This window comes from Pristis pectinata, chromosome 7 (assembly GCF_009764475.1).
Source record: "Pristis pectinata isolate sPriPec2 chromosome 7, sPriPec2.1.pri, whole genome shotgun sequence".
In the NCBI taxonomy this organism is placed as follows: domain Eukaryota; kingdom Metazoa; phylum Chordata; class Chondrichthyes; order Rhinopristiformes; family Pristidae; genus Pristis; species Pristis pectinata.
The window spans coordinates 27141064-27158142 of record NC_067411.1 but is presented as its reverse complement, the minus strand read 5'-3'; the positions used below and the strand labels follow the sequence as shown (position 1 = coordinate 27158142).

Sequence of the window (17079 nt, the reverse complement as noted above, 5' to 3'; positions counted from 1 at the left end):
TACCTAGGTTGAAGACACGTGCTCCATCTGCTTTTATTGCTGTGTCTTAGCATAGTGGTTTTTGATATAACTCATTGACTTGTTAGGCCATTTCAGAGAACAATGAAGAGTCTGCCACGGCTATGAATGCAGATTAAGCAAAGATGGTAATTTTACTCTCCTGTAGGATACCAGTGAACCAGATAGATATTATGACAATGGTGGTTCATAGTCAGTTACTGAAACTACCTTTTTGAAAATGTAATTTCAGACTTTTGTAAACTAAAATCAGATTTCTTTGCAACTTTAGTGCATTTTATCTTGTGCCTCTGGATTCTTAGTTTAGGTTTGTGCTGTATGTCCAGAACTTAATCTTATTTATGTTGTATTCCCTATTTCTTGGTTTATGTTGAAATAACTGTTTTTATGTGGACTGAACGTTTGGCAGTGCAGTTGCAATGATTGAATAATCTGATGACCCTACCTGGAAAAATAAGAATTTTGGGGAGCTACTTTGTCTGGCATGGTTCTCCAGACAGAAAGTCAGCAGTTGTTTCTTCTGGTCGTGAACTCTCATAGTGTGGAAGTTCTATAGGCCATGGCTATGTTTGCTCTCTTTCTACCTTTTACCTTCCAAATTGTGATATTTTTCCTATCTCATACTTAGAAGTACAGATTGGGGACTTCCAGTAAGTTAATTCATATTGGAAGCTGTGGCACTGTAATTTACTGATCTGTTTTTGGGAAAGGATAGAGGAAAAATCAGCTGTGACTTTTTACAAAAGGTTTTTGTGTACTTGATTACAAGTACACTGTAATCAGTACACAAGTACAAGTATACAGTGTTGGTTTTAGAAACAGTCATTGCAATCAAAGGTAGATGGGACTTGATTTCCAGAAGGTGTTCGATAAGATGCTGCATAAAAGACATCCATAAGATAAGGATGCATGGAGTTGGGGATAATGTATTAGCATGGATAGAGGATTGGTTAAACCAATAGAAGGCAGAGAGTAGGGATAAGTGGTGTTTCTCTGGTTGGCAATCAGTGGTGAGCAGGGTGCTGCAGAGGTCATTGCTGGGCCTGCAACTGTTCATGATATACATTAACGGTTTGGAAGAGGGGACCGAGTGTAACGTTTCCAAATTTGCTGATGACACTAAATTTAGTGGAAAAGCAAATTGCGCAGGTGATGTGGAGAGTCTGCAGAGAGATATAGGTTAAGTGAGTGGGCAAGGATCTCGCAGATGGAGTACAATGTTGGTAAATGTGAGGTCATCCACTTTGGAAGGAAAAATAGAAGATCAGATTATTATTTAAATGATGAAAGATTACAGCACGCTGTTGTGCAGGGGAACTTGGGAGTGCTTGTGCATGAATCGCAAAAGATTGCTTTGCAGGTGCAATAGGTTATCAAGAAGGCAAATGGAATGTTGTCTTTCATTGCTAGAGGGATTGAATTTAAGAGCAGGGAGGTTATGCTTCAACAGTACAGGGTACTGGTGAGGCTGCACCTGGAGTACTGCATGCAGTTTACTTGAAGGATATGCTGACTTTGGAGGCAGGGCAGAGGAGATTCACCAGGTTGATTCTGGAAATGAGGGGGTTAGCTTATGAGGAGAGATTGAATCGCCTTGGACTATACTCGCTGGAATTCAGAAGAATGAGAGGGGATCTTCCAGAAACACACTAAATTAGGAAAGGGATAGATAAAATAGAGGCAGGAAGGTTGCTTCCACTGCTAGGTGAGACCAGAACTAGGGGGCATCGCCTCAAGATTTGGGGGAGTAGATTTAGGATGGAGATGAGGAGAAACTGCTTTTCCTAGAGTAGTGAATCTGTAGAATTCTCTGCCTGGGGAAGCATCAGAGGCTACCTCATTAAATATGTTTAAGACACAGATTTTTGCATAGTAGGGGAATTTGAGGGTTATGGGAAAAGGCAAGTAGGTGGATCTGAGTCCATGGCCAAATCAGCCATGACATTATTGAATGACGGACCAGGCTCGACAGGCCAGATGATCTACTCCTGCTCCTATTTCTTTTGTTCTTATGACAGCAACATCCAATGTGCTTGCACTTGTCTTTTCTTTTGCAGTTATCTGATATAACATTTAGTTTCTTGCTGGACTTTTAAATCTTTCTTTATCTTTTCTCTTTTGAAACAAAAACTTGATTTTGATTAAACTTTTTTGGAGTGTATTTAATGTTTCAAATCAGTATTTTGACTTTGGGTATACAACATTCTTTTTTAATGTGCAATGATGGGATTGTTTTTGTATAAAATGAATTGTCATAACAAAGCAGTTCAAGCATTTCACACGAGCATAATCAAGTAAAATTCATCACTAAGTCATGTGTGATAATAGAGGTGATGTTCAAAACCTTGGTCAAATGGTAGGTGTTTAGGAGTGTCTTAGAGGAAAAAGAAGATTCAGCTGTTCAGAATATTTTGGGGTTGGGATTCCAGACCTTCGTCTTGTACTGAAGGCATTGTTGCTAGTGGTGGAGAAATTAAATTTGGAATAGTCAAGTCTGGAGATGGAATGGAATAGCATTTTGTGGCAGGAACCAAGGCAGCGATTGAAATGGACCATGGCATGATAGTAAAAATAGCCATTTTTAGTGCAGATGGGTACATGTTATTTAAAGCTCATTCCTCTAACATATGACATTAAGGTTGTGAACAGACTTCCAGTTGCCAAGGAGATGGATAGTGTTAATGGTCGTGATTGGAACTGAAGACGATAGCTTCAGCCTTCCAAATATTTAGTTGGAAATGTCTCACCCATTATTGGCTACCTTGCATTTAGAGATGCTGAAAGAGTCAAGGCACCACAGGTTTGGATTTGGGCATAGCCAATGTTTAGTAGAAAATATCAGCAATGTTATTCAAAAGCACATTGTTGAAGCAACTAAATTCTGGGATGATCGAGTGGCTGGAGTTTGAAGCACAGTGGCTAGAGCTTGTTTTTCATCAAGTAGCATTTTATAGATGAGAAATTTTTTTTAGAGAGGGGGTATATGGTGGTTTGCTGTTATTGAGAAGCAGGGATAGATCCTTGGTGGATGTGCCATATCATTTTGGACATTGAAAATGATGCTTCAGCTATGACTGGATAACTGAGAATGGAACTTTGCAAGTGCAGTCCTAGCCACCTGAATGAAGGTATTGGAGTGATCTAAAGAAGATCCTTGTGTTTCTGGGTTTTGCAGTAGTTTTAATGAAGCTTTTATTTAGAGTCATAGGTAGTTGTACAGTATGGAAATAGGCCCTTTGGCCCAACTGGTCCATGCCAACCAGGATGCTCCATCCAGGCTAGTCCCATTGCCTGTGTCTGGCCCATAACCTTCTAAACCTTTACAATCCATGTACCTGTCCAACTGTCTTTTAAAAGTTGTTATTGTACCTGCCTCAACCACTTCTTCTGACAGTTCATTCCACATAGATACCGCCCTTTAAAACAGAAAAGTTGCACCTCAATTTCCTATTAAATCTTTCCCCTCTCACCTTAAATCTATGCCTTCTGGTTCTTGATTACCCAACCCTGGAAAAAAGTCTCTCAGTCTCCTATGCTCCAAGGAATAAAGTCCGAGACAGTCCAACCTCTCCCTATAACTTAATCCCTCAATAATTTATTACAGATTATCCACCAATTTGACTTTTATGTACACCCATTGAGTAGTTTCCTTCACATTGAGCATTCTTACACAGTCTTCTAAATGGTCTGAATTGGTCTGAAAGAAAGAGGTCTGGTCAAAAGCCATTTTAGCAAGGATTGAGCCTATCTTTTATTATCAGAATGTCTGTCAATTGTATGTTTATACATCAGAGCGGCTATATACTTTAGCATTGACTTCAGCAGTAGCATTGCAAGTTAAATAAAATAATTGTTACCTCTAGAAGTGTGGAAACCCATCTGTGAAAGGCTATTTTCAGAGAGTGAAGCTACAGCTAAAAAAAAAGCCTGTCACTTTGCTTAGCAAATAAACTGAGTACTCAACTTGCTAATACGAGCCAGTTAAATGACTTCTCTCAAGGAGCACAGATATCATTGGAAACATCAAAGACTTGCAATCAGATCATCAGATACCTCTGCTACCTCTTGAAAAAATTATGGTAAAACTACTGTAGTTGCCTTGATCTTCCCCAGGGTATTGTGCACTGTGTGCAAGTCATGTACGTCTGTGACATTACAGATTTTCATTCCATTATCCATTTTCATCCCCAGTACAGTTTCTTCCTTGGGAAGGTCAACCATCCCTTCTCCTTGTTTAAAATTGATATAATCCTAAACATTTATACCATTTTTCTCGTCGTCCCTAATCATACCCATCTCAGCTAACTCCCCTTTTCCTTATTGTTTGCCATCTATTTTTCTTTCTCTGCTTTGTTATTTATTAAACTGTGGAGAAATCAACCCCTGCACTGCTTTGAAGGGGTCATTTCTGTCCCAGAGTAGTGCCTCTTGTTAATTGTTTCCTAAGATCAGTACCAGTTTGACCCAATGAGAAAGATTTTTTTTATATCAGTGGTTATTCTGGTATAGTGTTGCATTATAAAATAAGTCATTCAGCCACCTCTTGTGATGGTTAATTGAAAGCAATCCATGAGTCCTCACTTTCTACCCTCTTAACCATCTTCCCCCCCCCCCCCCCCCCCCCCAAAAAAAACAGATTAGATCCTTTCTGTGCTATTGTATTCTGTGAATACATGTGCTATTACCTCTTGTCTAATCTGGTTCCCCACCCATGGTAGTGGATTACAAATCTTAATAACTTTATGAAATAATTTCTCTTCATGAAATTGTCCTTAAACTTAAGTCCAGGTCATTTGTATGTAAGATAACAATGATCCTACCTTGGGGGTCCCCAATGCACATTTATAGTCAGCAAAGCATATGTTTATTTCTCTCTGCTTGCTATCCCTGAACCAATTTCAAACCCAGTTGCTGTCCATTTTATATACTTTTTATTTACAGAATGTCTGTTAGAGAATGAGATTTGAGGAAGTGGTGTTGAAAGGGGAAGTGGGTCCTTTACGTACGATGGGAAGATGGAGTGTTTGAGAAATGAGGGGTGACAAAAGTGAACTGTGTACTACAATGAGGAAGGGTTAATTGGAGAAGTTATACATATAATTGTATGTGAGTTTGAAAAAATGAAGTGTGTTTGGCATGAGAAAGAAATGAGTCCTTGTGCTTGATGTGAGGGCAAACGAGGAAAGTGATGGGGATGAGCATAAGAAATGTTGGGTGCTGTTAAGACAGATTTAAAAAAAAAGCTATACTCATCCTTATTATGTGGTTATAGAACTTGGGTCCTGAAGGTAAAGTTGGATGAATTATTGTGTTAATTGCACAAATTAACAATATAAAGAATTGTCCTGTAATTTTGGTCATTTGCTACTGTTTTTATGGATCCCTGGGAAAAACTTCCTCCTTGAAGTCATCTGAATCCTCTAAGACAAAGCCCTATCGATGCATGATAGGATGGTGGGGTGTAGAATTAGTAGATAATTTGCTATTTTGTCTTTGGCACCAGCTTTCTGTTGGGGGGGGAAAGAAGATGATGGTGTTGGAGAGAGAATTTCAAGATTTTACCCTGATAGTTAAGAAATGAGATGATCGTAGAGTCCAGCACTTAGCCCATACTCTTTCATGTCATAGGTTTCAGTTGCTCATCTATATAATGTTGCAAGCATACCTGCCTCCACTATCCCATCAGGTAGTGTTTTTTCAGATTTTGCCCACCATATGGATGGAAAATCTTTTTCCTTAAATCGCCTCCCTGTTAATCTTTAAACCTTTGCCCTCTGGATATCATCCTGGTTTCTGCTGTAAAGGCCTGCACTCACCTTGCTGCTCCTTTAGCCAAACTGTTGCAATGTATTGACCTCTTCCTGACATTGTGCAGAATTTTGCAGTTATGTCTAGTTCACCAAATGCAGGACAAATCCAGCTAATTACTGCCCTCTTTGTCCAGCCTCTATCATCAGCCAAGTGATGAAAGATGTTGTTGACAGGTTTATCAAGCAGGATTTTAATCACCAGTAAACAGTTCTCCAATGCCTACCTCTCAGCTCTGGACATCATCACATCCTTAGTTTAAATACAGAATAGTGAGATGAGAGTGACTGCATCGGTCATGCATCAGAGGATGACTGATGTCATTGAGCAGCTGTGGTAAACTCCAATGGTTTGAGTCATACCCTGCCTAACAGAAGATGGTTATGGTTATTGGAGGTCATTCATCTTAGTCCCAGGAAGGCAGAACTTCCTAAGAGTGGGTGGGGTCTTAGGCTCAACTATCTTTAGCTGGTTCATCAATGGCCTTCCAGGATAAGGTCAGAAGTGAGGACATAAGCTGATGTACAGTATTCTGTTCTACTCACATTTGAGCAAATGAAGCAGTCCAGCCCTGCAGGCAACAAGACCTAGGTTAGGAAGGCAAATGGTATGTCCTCTTTTATTCCAAGAGGACTCAGAACATAGAAACCATAGAACAATCCAGCAAAATACAGGCCCTTCGGCCCACCATGTTGTGCCGACCTTCAATCCACACCTAAGACCAACTAACCCCTTCCTCCCACATATCCCTCTATTTTAAATTCCTCCATATGCTTATCTAACAATCTCTTGAACTTGAACAACATATCAGCCTCCACCACCACCCCAGGCAGTGCATTCCATGCACCAACCACTCTCTGGGTGAAAAACTTCCCTCTGACTCTGACTTGAGTATAAGAATGATGAGATCCTAGTGGAATGATATGGGGCCCTGGTGAGACAACACACAAAATATTGTGTGCTGATCTGGTCTCTCTTCCCAGGAAAGGATGTCCAGGTTGATTTCTGGGATTAGAGTTTTGTCCTATGAGGAGAGGTTAAGCAGACTGTGCAAATACTTGAGTTTAGAAGAATTAGAGGTGATCTCATTGCTGTTGCACAACTCCAGCGACCCACATTCAGTCCTGACCTCCAATGCTGTCTGTGTTGAACTTGCATAACACAATAGTGATTGCATGAAGTACTCGATTTAGATTAAAGTGCTTTGGTTGTCATGATGACGTGAAAGGCACCATATAAATGGATTTCTCTCTCTTTCGTTTGGTATTGTTTCTAGCTCTGAGTTTAAAATACAATGCACAGTATAAATGCACTAGTGCTAATTTTTTTTAAAATTATATACAATATGTTCCATTACAGATGAGCCCACACGATCCCTGAGTGGTTTGATTTTGAAGAATAATGTGAAAGCACATTTACACAACTTTCCAAATGGGGTGACTGACTTCATTAAAAATGAGTGCCTGAGAAACATTGGTGATTCTTCACCCTTAATAAGAGCCACAGTTGGTAAGTCACCATACAGTGCTATGGCCTTCTGATTAATGACATTTTATTGAAAGGAATATTGTGGAAATTAGGTATTGTTCCTTCAAGAAAACAACTCTCTCTGGATCCAAATAGATGGTGATTAATTGGTACTTTTCCTAATGTAATGAGTTTTAAATGCTTTTGTAGATCCTATGCAATTCAGGTGCCCTTTGTCGTTTGCCTGATCCAGAACAGGAATGTTTGAGTTTTCAGCTGCTGTATTTCATAGTACCCTTGTGAGTACTCTGCATATGAGAAATCTTAAACTTAATTTCAGCTCTAATTTTTAGTGGAAGTTACTTGTACAAAATAAACAAGATTTTTATCTTTTAATGCCACTGAATTCATTGCTTCAAAAAGAAGCATTTGATCCTATTTTAAGTTCTACCTTCCAGGTGATTTATTAACAGTAAATGGGGTAAGCCCAATTCCTCATAATTGAGCATAATGCAGGTTTTTAAGATGTTTACTAAACTAATCATTACTCATTTTGCAAAATGCCTTTACCTGTTTCCTTCAACTGTGTGAGTTATCTATTAATACGCTCCAGATATTGTAGGTACGGTAAAGCTCTGATAATCTGGCACCATTGGGACTTAAGTGTCAGTTTATCAGATTTTCCAGGCTATAGGATGTTATTCCTGTTAATACTCCAATACACTTTTAATTCATCATTTCTAGTTGTTAGGCAATGGTATAATAAATATTCCAGGGGATGCAGAAAATGGGGCCTCAGCCAAAAGCTGAATGTTGGGATTTCTGAACAATTGAATAGTGGATTATCGGAGTTTTATGGTAGGCTACTGGTGGTTGCTAGGTAGAACCACAGGCTATAGTATGGAAGGAGCCCCTTCTCTTGCATCCCGTCCCACCTGCTTCCAAGGTATCTAACAGTTTCGCAACACCAGCAGTTTCGCATTGTTTCTCTCTGGAGCTCTGTATTTTCTGCTGCTTGAAATGTATCCAATTGCCCTTTAAAAGATGGTGATCTCTAGCTCACTGGCATTCTTTAACAAAGTCTTGCATGCTGGCAACAGCTCTTATTTTAAGAAATACTTTTAATTCTTTAAATCCCATTTTAAATTCATAACCCTTGAAATTGATTCCCCGGTCCAAGAAGCCTCCAGAATTTTAAGTCTATTTCGGCTCAGTTAATAGTCCCAGCTCAAGCTGTACAGTATTCGGTTGCTGAGCCAATATTCGGTTTACATTTATTTTTATCTTCACAGTATTGTGTGTATTTTAATTGTTGGGTCCATTTGTCTACATCCATTGAATGTATATTGGTGTATCTTGTGTTTCCTCCGGGGGAGAAATATCCTCATAAATATCCGTCTCACCTCTGTTCATTCTGCTTCCAGTGCATTAACATCCTTCCTTAAATGAGGAGACCAAAACTGTACCCAGTACTTCAGATTTGGTCTCACCAATGCCCTACGTAATCGACAAATAACTTCCCTATTTTTATGTTCTGTTCACCATGAATTAAAAGCATGCTGTGACTTCTAATTACTTGCTAGCTTTTTTATTTAAGTCATGCCCTAGGATACCCAGATCCCTCTGTGTCGCTGCGATCTCTCATCACTTGGATAGTGTGCTTTATTAGTTTTCTTGCCAAATGGTCACTTTCACATTACAAGGTTTTATTTTCTGTTAAATCTTTGTTGTGGCACCTTATCACATGCCTTCTGGAAATCTAAATATATTATGTCCACCAGTTCACTTCTTTCCACACCATATATTACTACTTCACAGTTTGCCAATAAATTGATCAATTATGTTTTCCTTCTCACAAACCATGTTGACTTCACCTGGTTACTGTGATTTTTATTTTCTAAGTGCCCTGCTATACCATCTTTACCGGCTTCCAACCTTCCCCTAATGAGAGATGTTAAGTTGACTGACCTGTGGCTTCCTGCTTTCTGTCTCCTCTTAAAGGGAAGATGAGTTTTTTTTGCACTGTATTATGATGTGGAATACTACTTTTTGAAAAGTAGTGGAAATAGAACTAGTGTAAATTTTCAAAGGGGAATTAGAAAAAATGTTTGAACTGGAAAGAGATTCAGGACTGAGGGGAAAGAGTAGAGGAGAGAGACCAGTGAAGTCGTTCTTCAAGGGTGTTGTCACAGTATGGTGAGCTGAATTAAATTCTGTAAATCACATGGCGCCAGATGTGATCACAGCGTCAATGTAGGCCTTGGGCACAAGAGGTCATGCACATGGAATGATGCATACCTGTGTGAGCACAAAGGAGCAGTATCTGCCCAAATACAATGAGGCTTGTGGAAAAATTCAGCTCACAGGAAGTTTTCCACTTAATTCTAATGTCTAGAATTCTATCTAAATAAAAGGAAGACACATAGTCTTGGTGCCAAGTCATGGCAACCCCAGGACATTGCTCTAACTGTGCCTTGGGGAAATGTCATTGGCCATTAGAGTTGCTCATTGATCATTTGCTCTCTATCATAAAGCCAATAATACAGTTCTTTGGCTCTTTGATGATTAATCTCCATTCAATCCCACCAACTCTTGCCAGTTTGTAGAAGGGCTTCGAAATTTTTCAGACATACAGTTATCACACATCCAAATAATGTATCAAATGAGATCAAGCCTGACCAGTTCCCCACTTGCCCACAAGGCTCAAATTAGGAATGTGATTGAATATTTGCCTGAAATGATTGCTCATTCGGTAATTTTAAATCTAAGTGATAATACTTGTGTTTAACAAATCTTAACAATTATGAGGAAGAGGCATGCATGTGAATTTGGAATTTAGATCAGTTATGATATTGTGTGGTGGAATGAGCTCAAGAAGCAACATATCCTATTCTAGACCCCATGATCCTAAGATGCAGTCACAAGACTTTAATAGCTTACTGGAAAATTAGTTGACCTCTGCCATTGTACTATATACTTTGTTTACTACTGATGCATTACATCAGCCCTCAAGGGATCGGCTGCATTTGCAACTTCAGCCGCCCAGTACAGCTAGAATATGGGAGCGGTGACCTCGGGGTTCACCTCGTGTTGTTGCCATTTTGATTTGCCCATACTCAGCCATGCTTTTATAGTTGACACATAAGATGTAATGTAAGTCATGATTTTGCAGAAGTTGTGGATTCCACAGCATCAGGTCTCTGTGCTCAGTCTCACTCACAGACTCTCTCCAGAAGGTGTAGAGAGAGATGTACAGACAAACACACCTCATTCTTCTTTCTCTCTGCATCCTTATCCACCCTCCTGGGTTTGAATTTGTGTGTATGTATCTCTTCCCAGTGCTACTGAGAGGTCGGGGAAAGTATATTTTAAGTGGTACGAGTCGTGGATTTTGCAGAATGGATAAGATGTGAATTATAAATGAGAAGTTGACCAATTGTACATGGCTTAAGATAAATTCATCTGATTGTATATTTAATTTTATCCAATGTTTTGCATAAGCACAGTTATACTGGAGGAATCACACATTTGTCATCTTGTTTTTCAGTTGATGAAGCTTCATTTAGAAATGTTGTTACTAATCTTCTCTTGAAACAGGAATCCTAATTACAACTATAGCCTCAAAGGGTGAGCTACAAAATTGGCCAGATCTCTTGCCCAAGTTGTGTGCGCTTTTGGACTCGGAAGATTACAATACGTGTGAAGTAAGTTTTGTTGTTCAGAGTTCAGTAATTTCAGAGTTTTAGTGTAGTTGCATACCAAGCCAATACTTGACTGAAAAATTTGTGCTTGGCTGGGGGTGGTAGATCTTTGGTAACCTAAATATTTTTGTAATGTGACAAAAGTTTGTTGCAATCTCGAAATACTGAGTAAGCACCATCAGTTTAAAATTTTTCTGAGAAATAAAATTCAATTCCATTCCAATCAATTTGTAACATTGAGAAATATATTGCAGTGGATATCTGATACTGAGGTGGTTCAGCATGTGCCTAGAACATTGACTTAACGAAAGCTGTAAAGGTACTACTTCTGTTATGAAAATTTTGGTCTGTCTGAATTAAATAATTCTGGATGGAATTTTCCCAATCCAAATATAATAGCCAATCACATTAACACAATAGGATTAGCATTGTGCAAAGTCCAACCTGAAAAATAATGCCTTGTGTTTACTCCCTGATCTGCCAATGTTGGGCAATTTGTAAGTAAGAAGGAATATAAATTATATTGAAATGTAGTATGGTGTTCATATATAATGTTATGAAGATGACTTGCTTGAAGTGTCCACCCAAATCCAGTTGACTGTGCATAAACTACATTTAAACTGATGTAAACTGTTTAATTTCTTAGTGTCTCCATGTATTGGTGAAAACATCCATTGCTGATGTGTAAATTTTGCTAATCTGCTTCTGAAAGTTGGGAATATGTGTCGAGTAGTATTTCATAGTACCTTTTTAGATGCCTGTATGACTCTTAATAAATTGAATCTTCTTGGGGTTTTCCTCAAATTCTTGCTTTGTAATTAGATATTTGGTATTCTGCTTTTGAAACTTTCTCTTTATTTGACTACAACATTTAATAGATAAGTGACTATCTTTATGGATTCCCTCTATTTTTGTTCTTCAGTGGATTGTGAAGAATTTGGTGAAAATTAGTTACTTGCATCTGACTCCACCCAAGCGCTATTTACAGAAATCATGGTTTACTGGTGAGGCCAAACAAAAGTTTTGCCATTTGCTCACTCTCTACTTGGGAGTCTACTTCATTCAAAATGACTATTGTTAGTGTCTAAAGGAACTTCCACATTGCAGGATAATCTATGGCTGCTAATGTTAATATTTACACTGAGACACTTGCTTGCTCTTGTGCATCAATTGCTATTGTTAGTAATGCATTCTGTGATGTAGGGCCACTTTCCATGTTATAGATGATCATCAATTAGATCCATGACAGCATTTTCCCCCATTCCACAATGCAATCAATTTCTGCAACAAAATTGTTTTATTGATTGCAAGACCAACTGTTCAGTTATCATAAATTCCAAAAACGTATTATAGCTAATGAGCATCAATGTAATGGTTTTCATATCACCAGAACCATTACATAGAAGGCAGACATTCTGGTGGCATGGGTGAGGTTGCTTAATGTATCTTTCGTACCATCCATTCAGATGCATACTGCACAGGTGGACTTGAGGTATGTCTAAGGGGCAGGAAAAACATGAGGCATTTGAGCAGACAGGTCAAGAACTAAAGTTAAGATCACGTATCATTGAAGAACCATTTTGCCAGCTGAACCCTATCTTGAGGGGTATGTGATGGCTTGAAAGAACATGGCTTGATCTCTCTCCCTTCCAGAAAAAAATACTGGCTTTTGAACATGTTATGATTTCTTAAGTATTCTCCAGTTTTTCTTTTTCATCTAACCAAATCATTATTGTGCAAAAATGAGTAAAATAAGTCTTCCAGTTATTGTATACCACTATGCTTCCTCTGGAACCTGCTGTTGTGTTCACTCAAGAAGCGGTGGAAGATTGAAGAGCTCTGATATTTGGAATGGATGTGTTGTCCTATGAGGAATGTTACGGACTCAGTGAAAGTCCCTTTAAGATAGAGAGTGTGTGTGTGTGGGGCGTGCTTACGTCAATAGAAGATAAAGGACGTAATGACGTTGTTGAAGAAGTCAGAAGAAGAAGAAGAGAGAGACACCAGCCTGCTTGTTTTCTCTATCGATGGATGAGAAACAATAACTGTGTTTGCTACTGAAATCCATGTATGGAAGTTGAAAGTAATCCGGTGGAGTTCACTTTATTGCTGACCTGTAGAAGGAAACAGGTATTTGTGTGGACGACCACGATTCGGATGCTTTTTGGGGTGAGGAAGTCACTACCGAGTAAACCCTGAAGTGTCGTTTGGGTTCCATCGTGGAACATTTGGATTTCGTATTTACTCTCTCTATGTTCTCTACATCTACGTCTTATCTTCTGACAACGGTGGTTGTTGAAGAAGCCCTTGCTCATGTTTCACCTTATGGCTTGCGGAACTGAACTTTAAGAACCATTCCGGAACTTGGAGTTTGGGACTTTGTCACACACACACACGAAGAGTTTAGTTTTGGGGTTAACGTTCGAGGTTTAACATTTTTGAATTCTAACATACTAACATTTTTACTTTTATTTTACATATTATCATAAGTAGTAATTAATAAAATAGTTTTTAACACTGAATCATGCTCAGTGTGTTTTTGTTGCTGGTTCGTGACAAAATTGGGGGCTTGTCCGGGATCCAATCCAAAGATTAATGAGTGTCGTCTGGGATCGTTCCCCAGATTGACGAGATTTGTTCAGGATTCAATCCAAAGATTTTTAAGGGAGGTCTGATAAATTCTTTTTAATTGGCTTGTGTGTGTGGAAACCAGCAGCAATGGATATTAAGGCATTTTTGGAGTCACCAACCCTACAGGGATTGGAGAGGGTGAAAAAGGATGATTTGATAAAGATTGCTACAAAGCTAAACCTTACAGAAGTAAAGCAGTCTATGAGAAAAGCAGTTATTCATAGAATGATAGTTGACTATTATTTGGAGAAGGAAGTGTTTGAGTTGAATGAGGTAGTTGAGTTTCCTGAGAGTAAACCAGTAATTTCTGATGTGACTTTTCAACCAGTGGAGTTGGAGGATCTGGAGGAGGAAGAATTAGAACAGTTAGAAGAGTTTTCTGGGGGTGAGTCAGAGAGACCTGTTAGACAGGTGCAGATAGCAAAGATGGAGTTAGAACAAACACGACTGAAGGTGGAGTTGGGGCAAAAGAGATTAGAGGCTGAACGAGAGCAAACCCAGTTAAAGATAGAGGCCGAACGAGAGAAATTAGAGGCCGAACAAAAGATAACTCAGATGAAGTTAGAGGCTGAACGGGAACGAGAGCTAACTCGGATGAAGATAGAGGCTGATCTAGCAATGAAGCAGATGGAATTGAGGAGGATGGAGCTGGATAACGAGGAGAAAAAGAGGCAGCATGAGTTACAAATAAAGCGAAAGAGTTCTGAATCTGATTCTGATGATGGTTTTTCAGCCAGCAGGGAGGTTCGATTAGTCCCTCCTTTTGAGGAAGATCAGGTTGATCAGTATTTCCAACATTTTGAAAAGGTTGCTGTGAGTTCAAACTGGCCAAAGAAAGGATGGGCTCTTATGGTACAGAGTGTGATTAAAGGTAAAGCTCAAAAAGCTTATTCTGCTTTGTCTGCTGAGGATGCAGCTGATTATACCAAGGTAAAACAAGCTATATTGAAGGCCTATGAATTGGTACCTGAAGCTTATAGACAAAAATTTAGAGACTTGAGGAAATCTGCAGATCAGACTTATATGGAATTTGCCAATGGAAAGAGAATATGTTTTGAACGATGGTACATGGCTAAAAATGTAGATGGGGATTTTGATAAATTGAAAAAATTGATACTAGTGGAAGACTTTAAAAGATGTGTTCCAGCTGAATTAACAACATATTTAAATGAAAAGGCAGTGGAAACTTTACAAGAAACTGCTAGGTTGGCAGATGATTATGCTTTAACCCATAAGTCCAAATGGGGACAACCTAAAACCTTTCAAAAGAGTTACAAAGACAATCCAGGTAAACCGGAGATTAAATTGGGAGGTAATCAAAAAGGGAAAGATGAAAAGAAGCCAGGGCTGGAGAAACCTGTTGAGCGTACTTGTTATTACTGTAAGAAACCTGGCCATGTGATATCTAATTGTGCCCTTTTGAAGAAAAGGAAGGAAGCTGTGCCCAATGCTTGCTTTCAGGCAATTAAAAATCGAAAAGGTTTAGGAGATGCTGTTAAAGATCAGTCCTTGCAAGAGGTAACAGCGGAAAAGTTGGAGGAGGTGAGAAAGGAATTCCGTTCTTATGTATCAGAGGGTTTTGTTTCACTGAATGATGAGTCACCCCAGGTGCCAGTGAAAATTCTTAGAGATACTGGGGCTAGTCAATCTCTCTTGCTGGACAGTGTTTTAAATTTTGGAGAAGAAAGTGACACTGGTGAGGTAAATCTAGTGCGAGGCGTTACAGATGACACCATGTCTGTCCCTTTACACAGGATGATTTTAAAGTCAAAGTTCATAGAAGGACCAGTCGAGATAGGGATAAGACCTAGGTTGCCAGTGGAAGGAGTTTCTTTGTTATTGGGAAATGACCTTGCAGATGGAGAAACTGTTCCTGTGGTACGGTTAACAACCAAACCAAGGATTGATGAGTCTGAGAATGATCCAGATGTTTACCCATCATGTGCTGTGACTCGAGCTAGAGCTAAAGAATTAGCCAAGACCGACAGTCCGATGCAGTCTGATGTGGTTCCTTGTGACAGTCCTAAACAGGAAGAAAATTATGATGCCTTATCTGAGACTTTTCTGTCTTCACTGGAGGATCAACATCCTTATAGTGAGCCTGAATTTAAAGATTTGTCTTTGTCGAGGAAGGATTTTATGGTGGAACAGACAAAGGACCCTGAGTTGACAGAATTGAAAGAAAAAGCACTCTCATGTGAGGAGATTGAAAAAGTGCCAATTGGATATTATGTCAAAAATGGAGTGTTAATGAGGAAATGGAGACCTCCTCATGTTCCTGTTACTGAGGAATGGGAAGTTATTCATCAGGTTGTTGTTCCAAAAGTTTATAGGGATGAGATTTTAAACCTGGCCCACAGTATGCCTTTGGGTGGTCATTTTGGGGTGAATAAAACTGTAGGGAAGATCTTGAAACAATTCTATTGGCCTGGTTTGAGAAAAGATGTGGTGATGTTTTGTCGAACCTGCCACACATGTCAGATGGTAGGTAAACCAAATCAAAAACCCCCTGTGGGTCCTTTGAAGCCAATTCCTGCTTTTGGTGAACCCTTTTCGAAGGTGATTGTGGACTGTGTTGGCCCCTTACCAAAGTCTAAGACTGGAAATCAGTATTTGTTAACCATTATGTGTGCCACTTCTAGATTTCCAGAGGCAATACCCCTTAGAAATATTAAGGCCAAGACGGTGTCAAATGCTCTTTTAAAATTTTTTACCTTGTTCGGTTTGCCAAAAGAAATCTAATCTGATCAAGGTAGTAATTTTATGTCAAAAATTTTTCAACAACTAGTCTATGAGCTGGGAGCAAAGCAGATTGTATCATCTGCATATCACCCAGAATCTCAAGGAGCTCTGGAGAGATTTCATTCTACTCTCAAAAATATGCTGAAGACGTATTGCTTTGAAAACTAGCCAGATAAGAATGAAGACATATTTTGATAGACGTGCTCGGCCTAGGACATTTGCAGTGGGGCAAAAGGTGTTGGTATTTTTCCCTAGCCAAAATAATCCCTTGCAATCTCGTTTTTTTGGACCCTATGTTATTGAATCTCGAGTGACTGATCTAACATATATAATCAAAACACCAGATAGACACAAGAAAACACAAGTCTATCATGTAAACATGCTAAAACCTTATTATGAGAGGGATTCAGTTGTGGCCTTGGTGGATGATGTAAAGGTTGTTTCTAGAATGCCTGATGTTGATGTTGAGGAAGGCCAATTTAGACCAAATATTGTTCCATCGAAACTAAAAAACCAAAATATCATGGAGAACCTTGAAATGAAGTTGGACCATTTACAAGTTTCACAAAAACAACAGATGAGAGAATTAATTTTAAAATTTAAAAATCTGTTCCCAGATGTTCCAAACAGAACATCGATAATTACCCATGATGTTGATGTTGGGGATGCAAAACCAATCAAACAACAGCCATATCGAATGAATGTGGAAAAA

General features: G+C 39.0%; 1 protein-coding gene across 4 annotated transcripts in view; it reads left to right on the top strand.

Annotated features, from left to right (window-relative positions):
• tnpo1 (transportin 1) overlaps window positions 1–17079 on the top strand; it is a 133295-nt gene that overhangs the window by 47863 nt on the left and 68353 nt on the right. For all 4 annotated transcript variants that reach the window (XM_052019139.1, XM_052019137.1, XM_052019136.1 and 1 more), the window contains 2 exons: window positions 7186–7335; window positions 10891–10997. In XM_052019139.1, the coding sequence (XP_051875099.1) occupies window positions 7186–7335; window positions 10891–10997 (257 nt within the window). The remainder of the gene's footprint in view (window positions 1–7185; window positions 7336–10890; window positions 10998–17079) is intronic.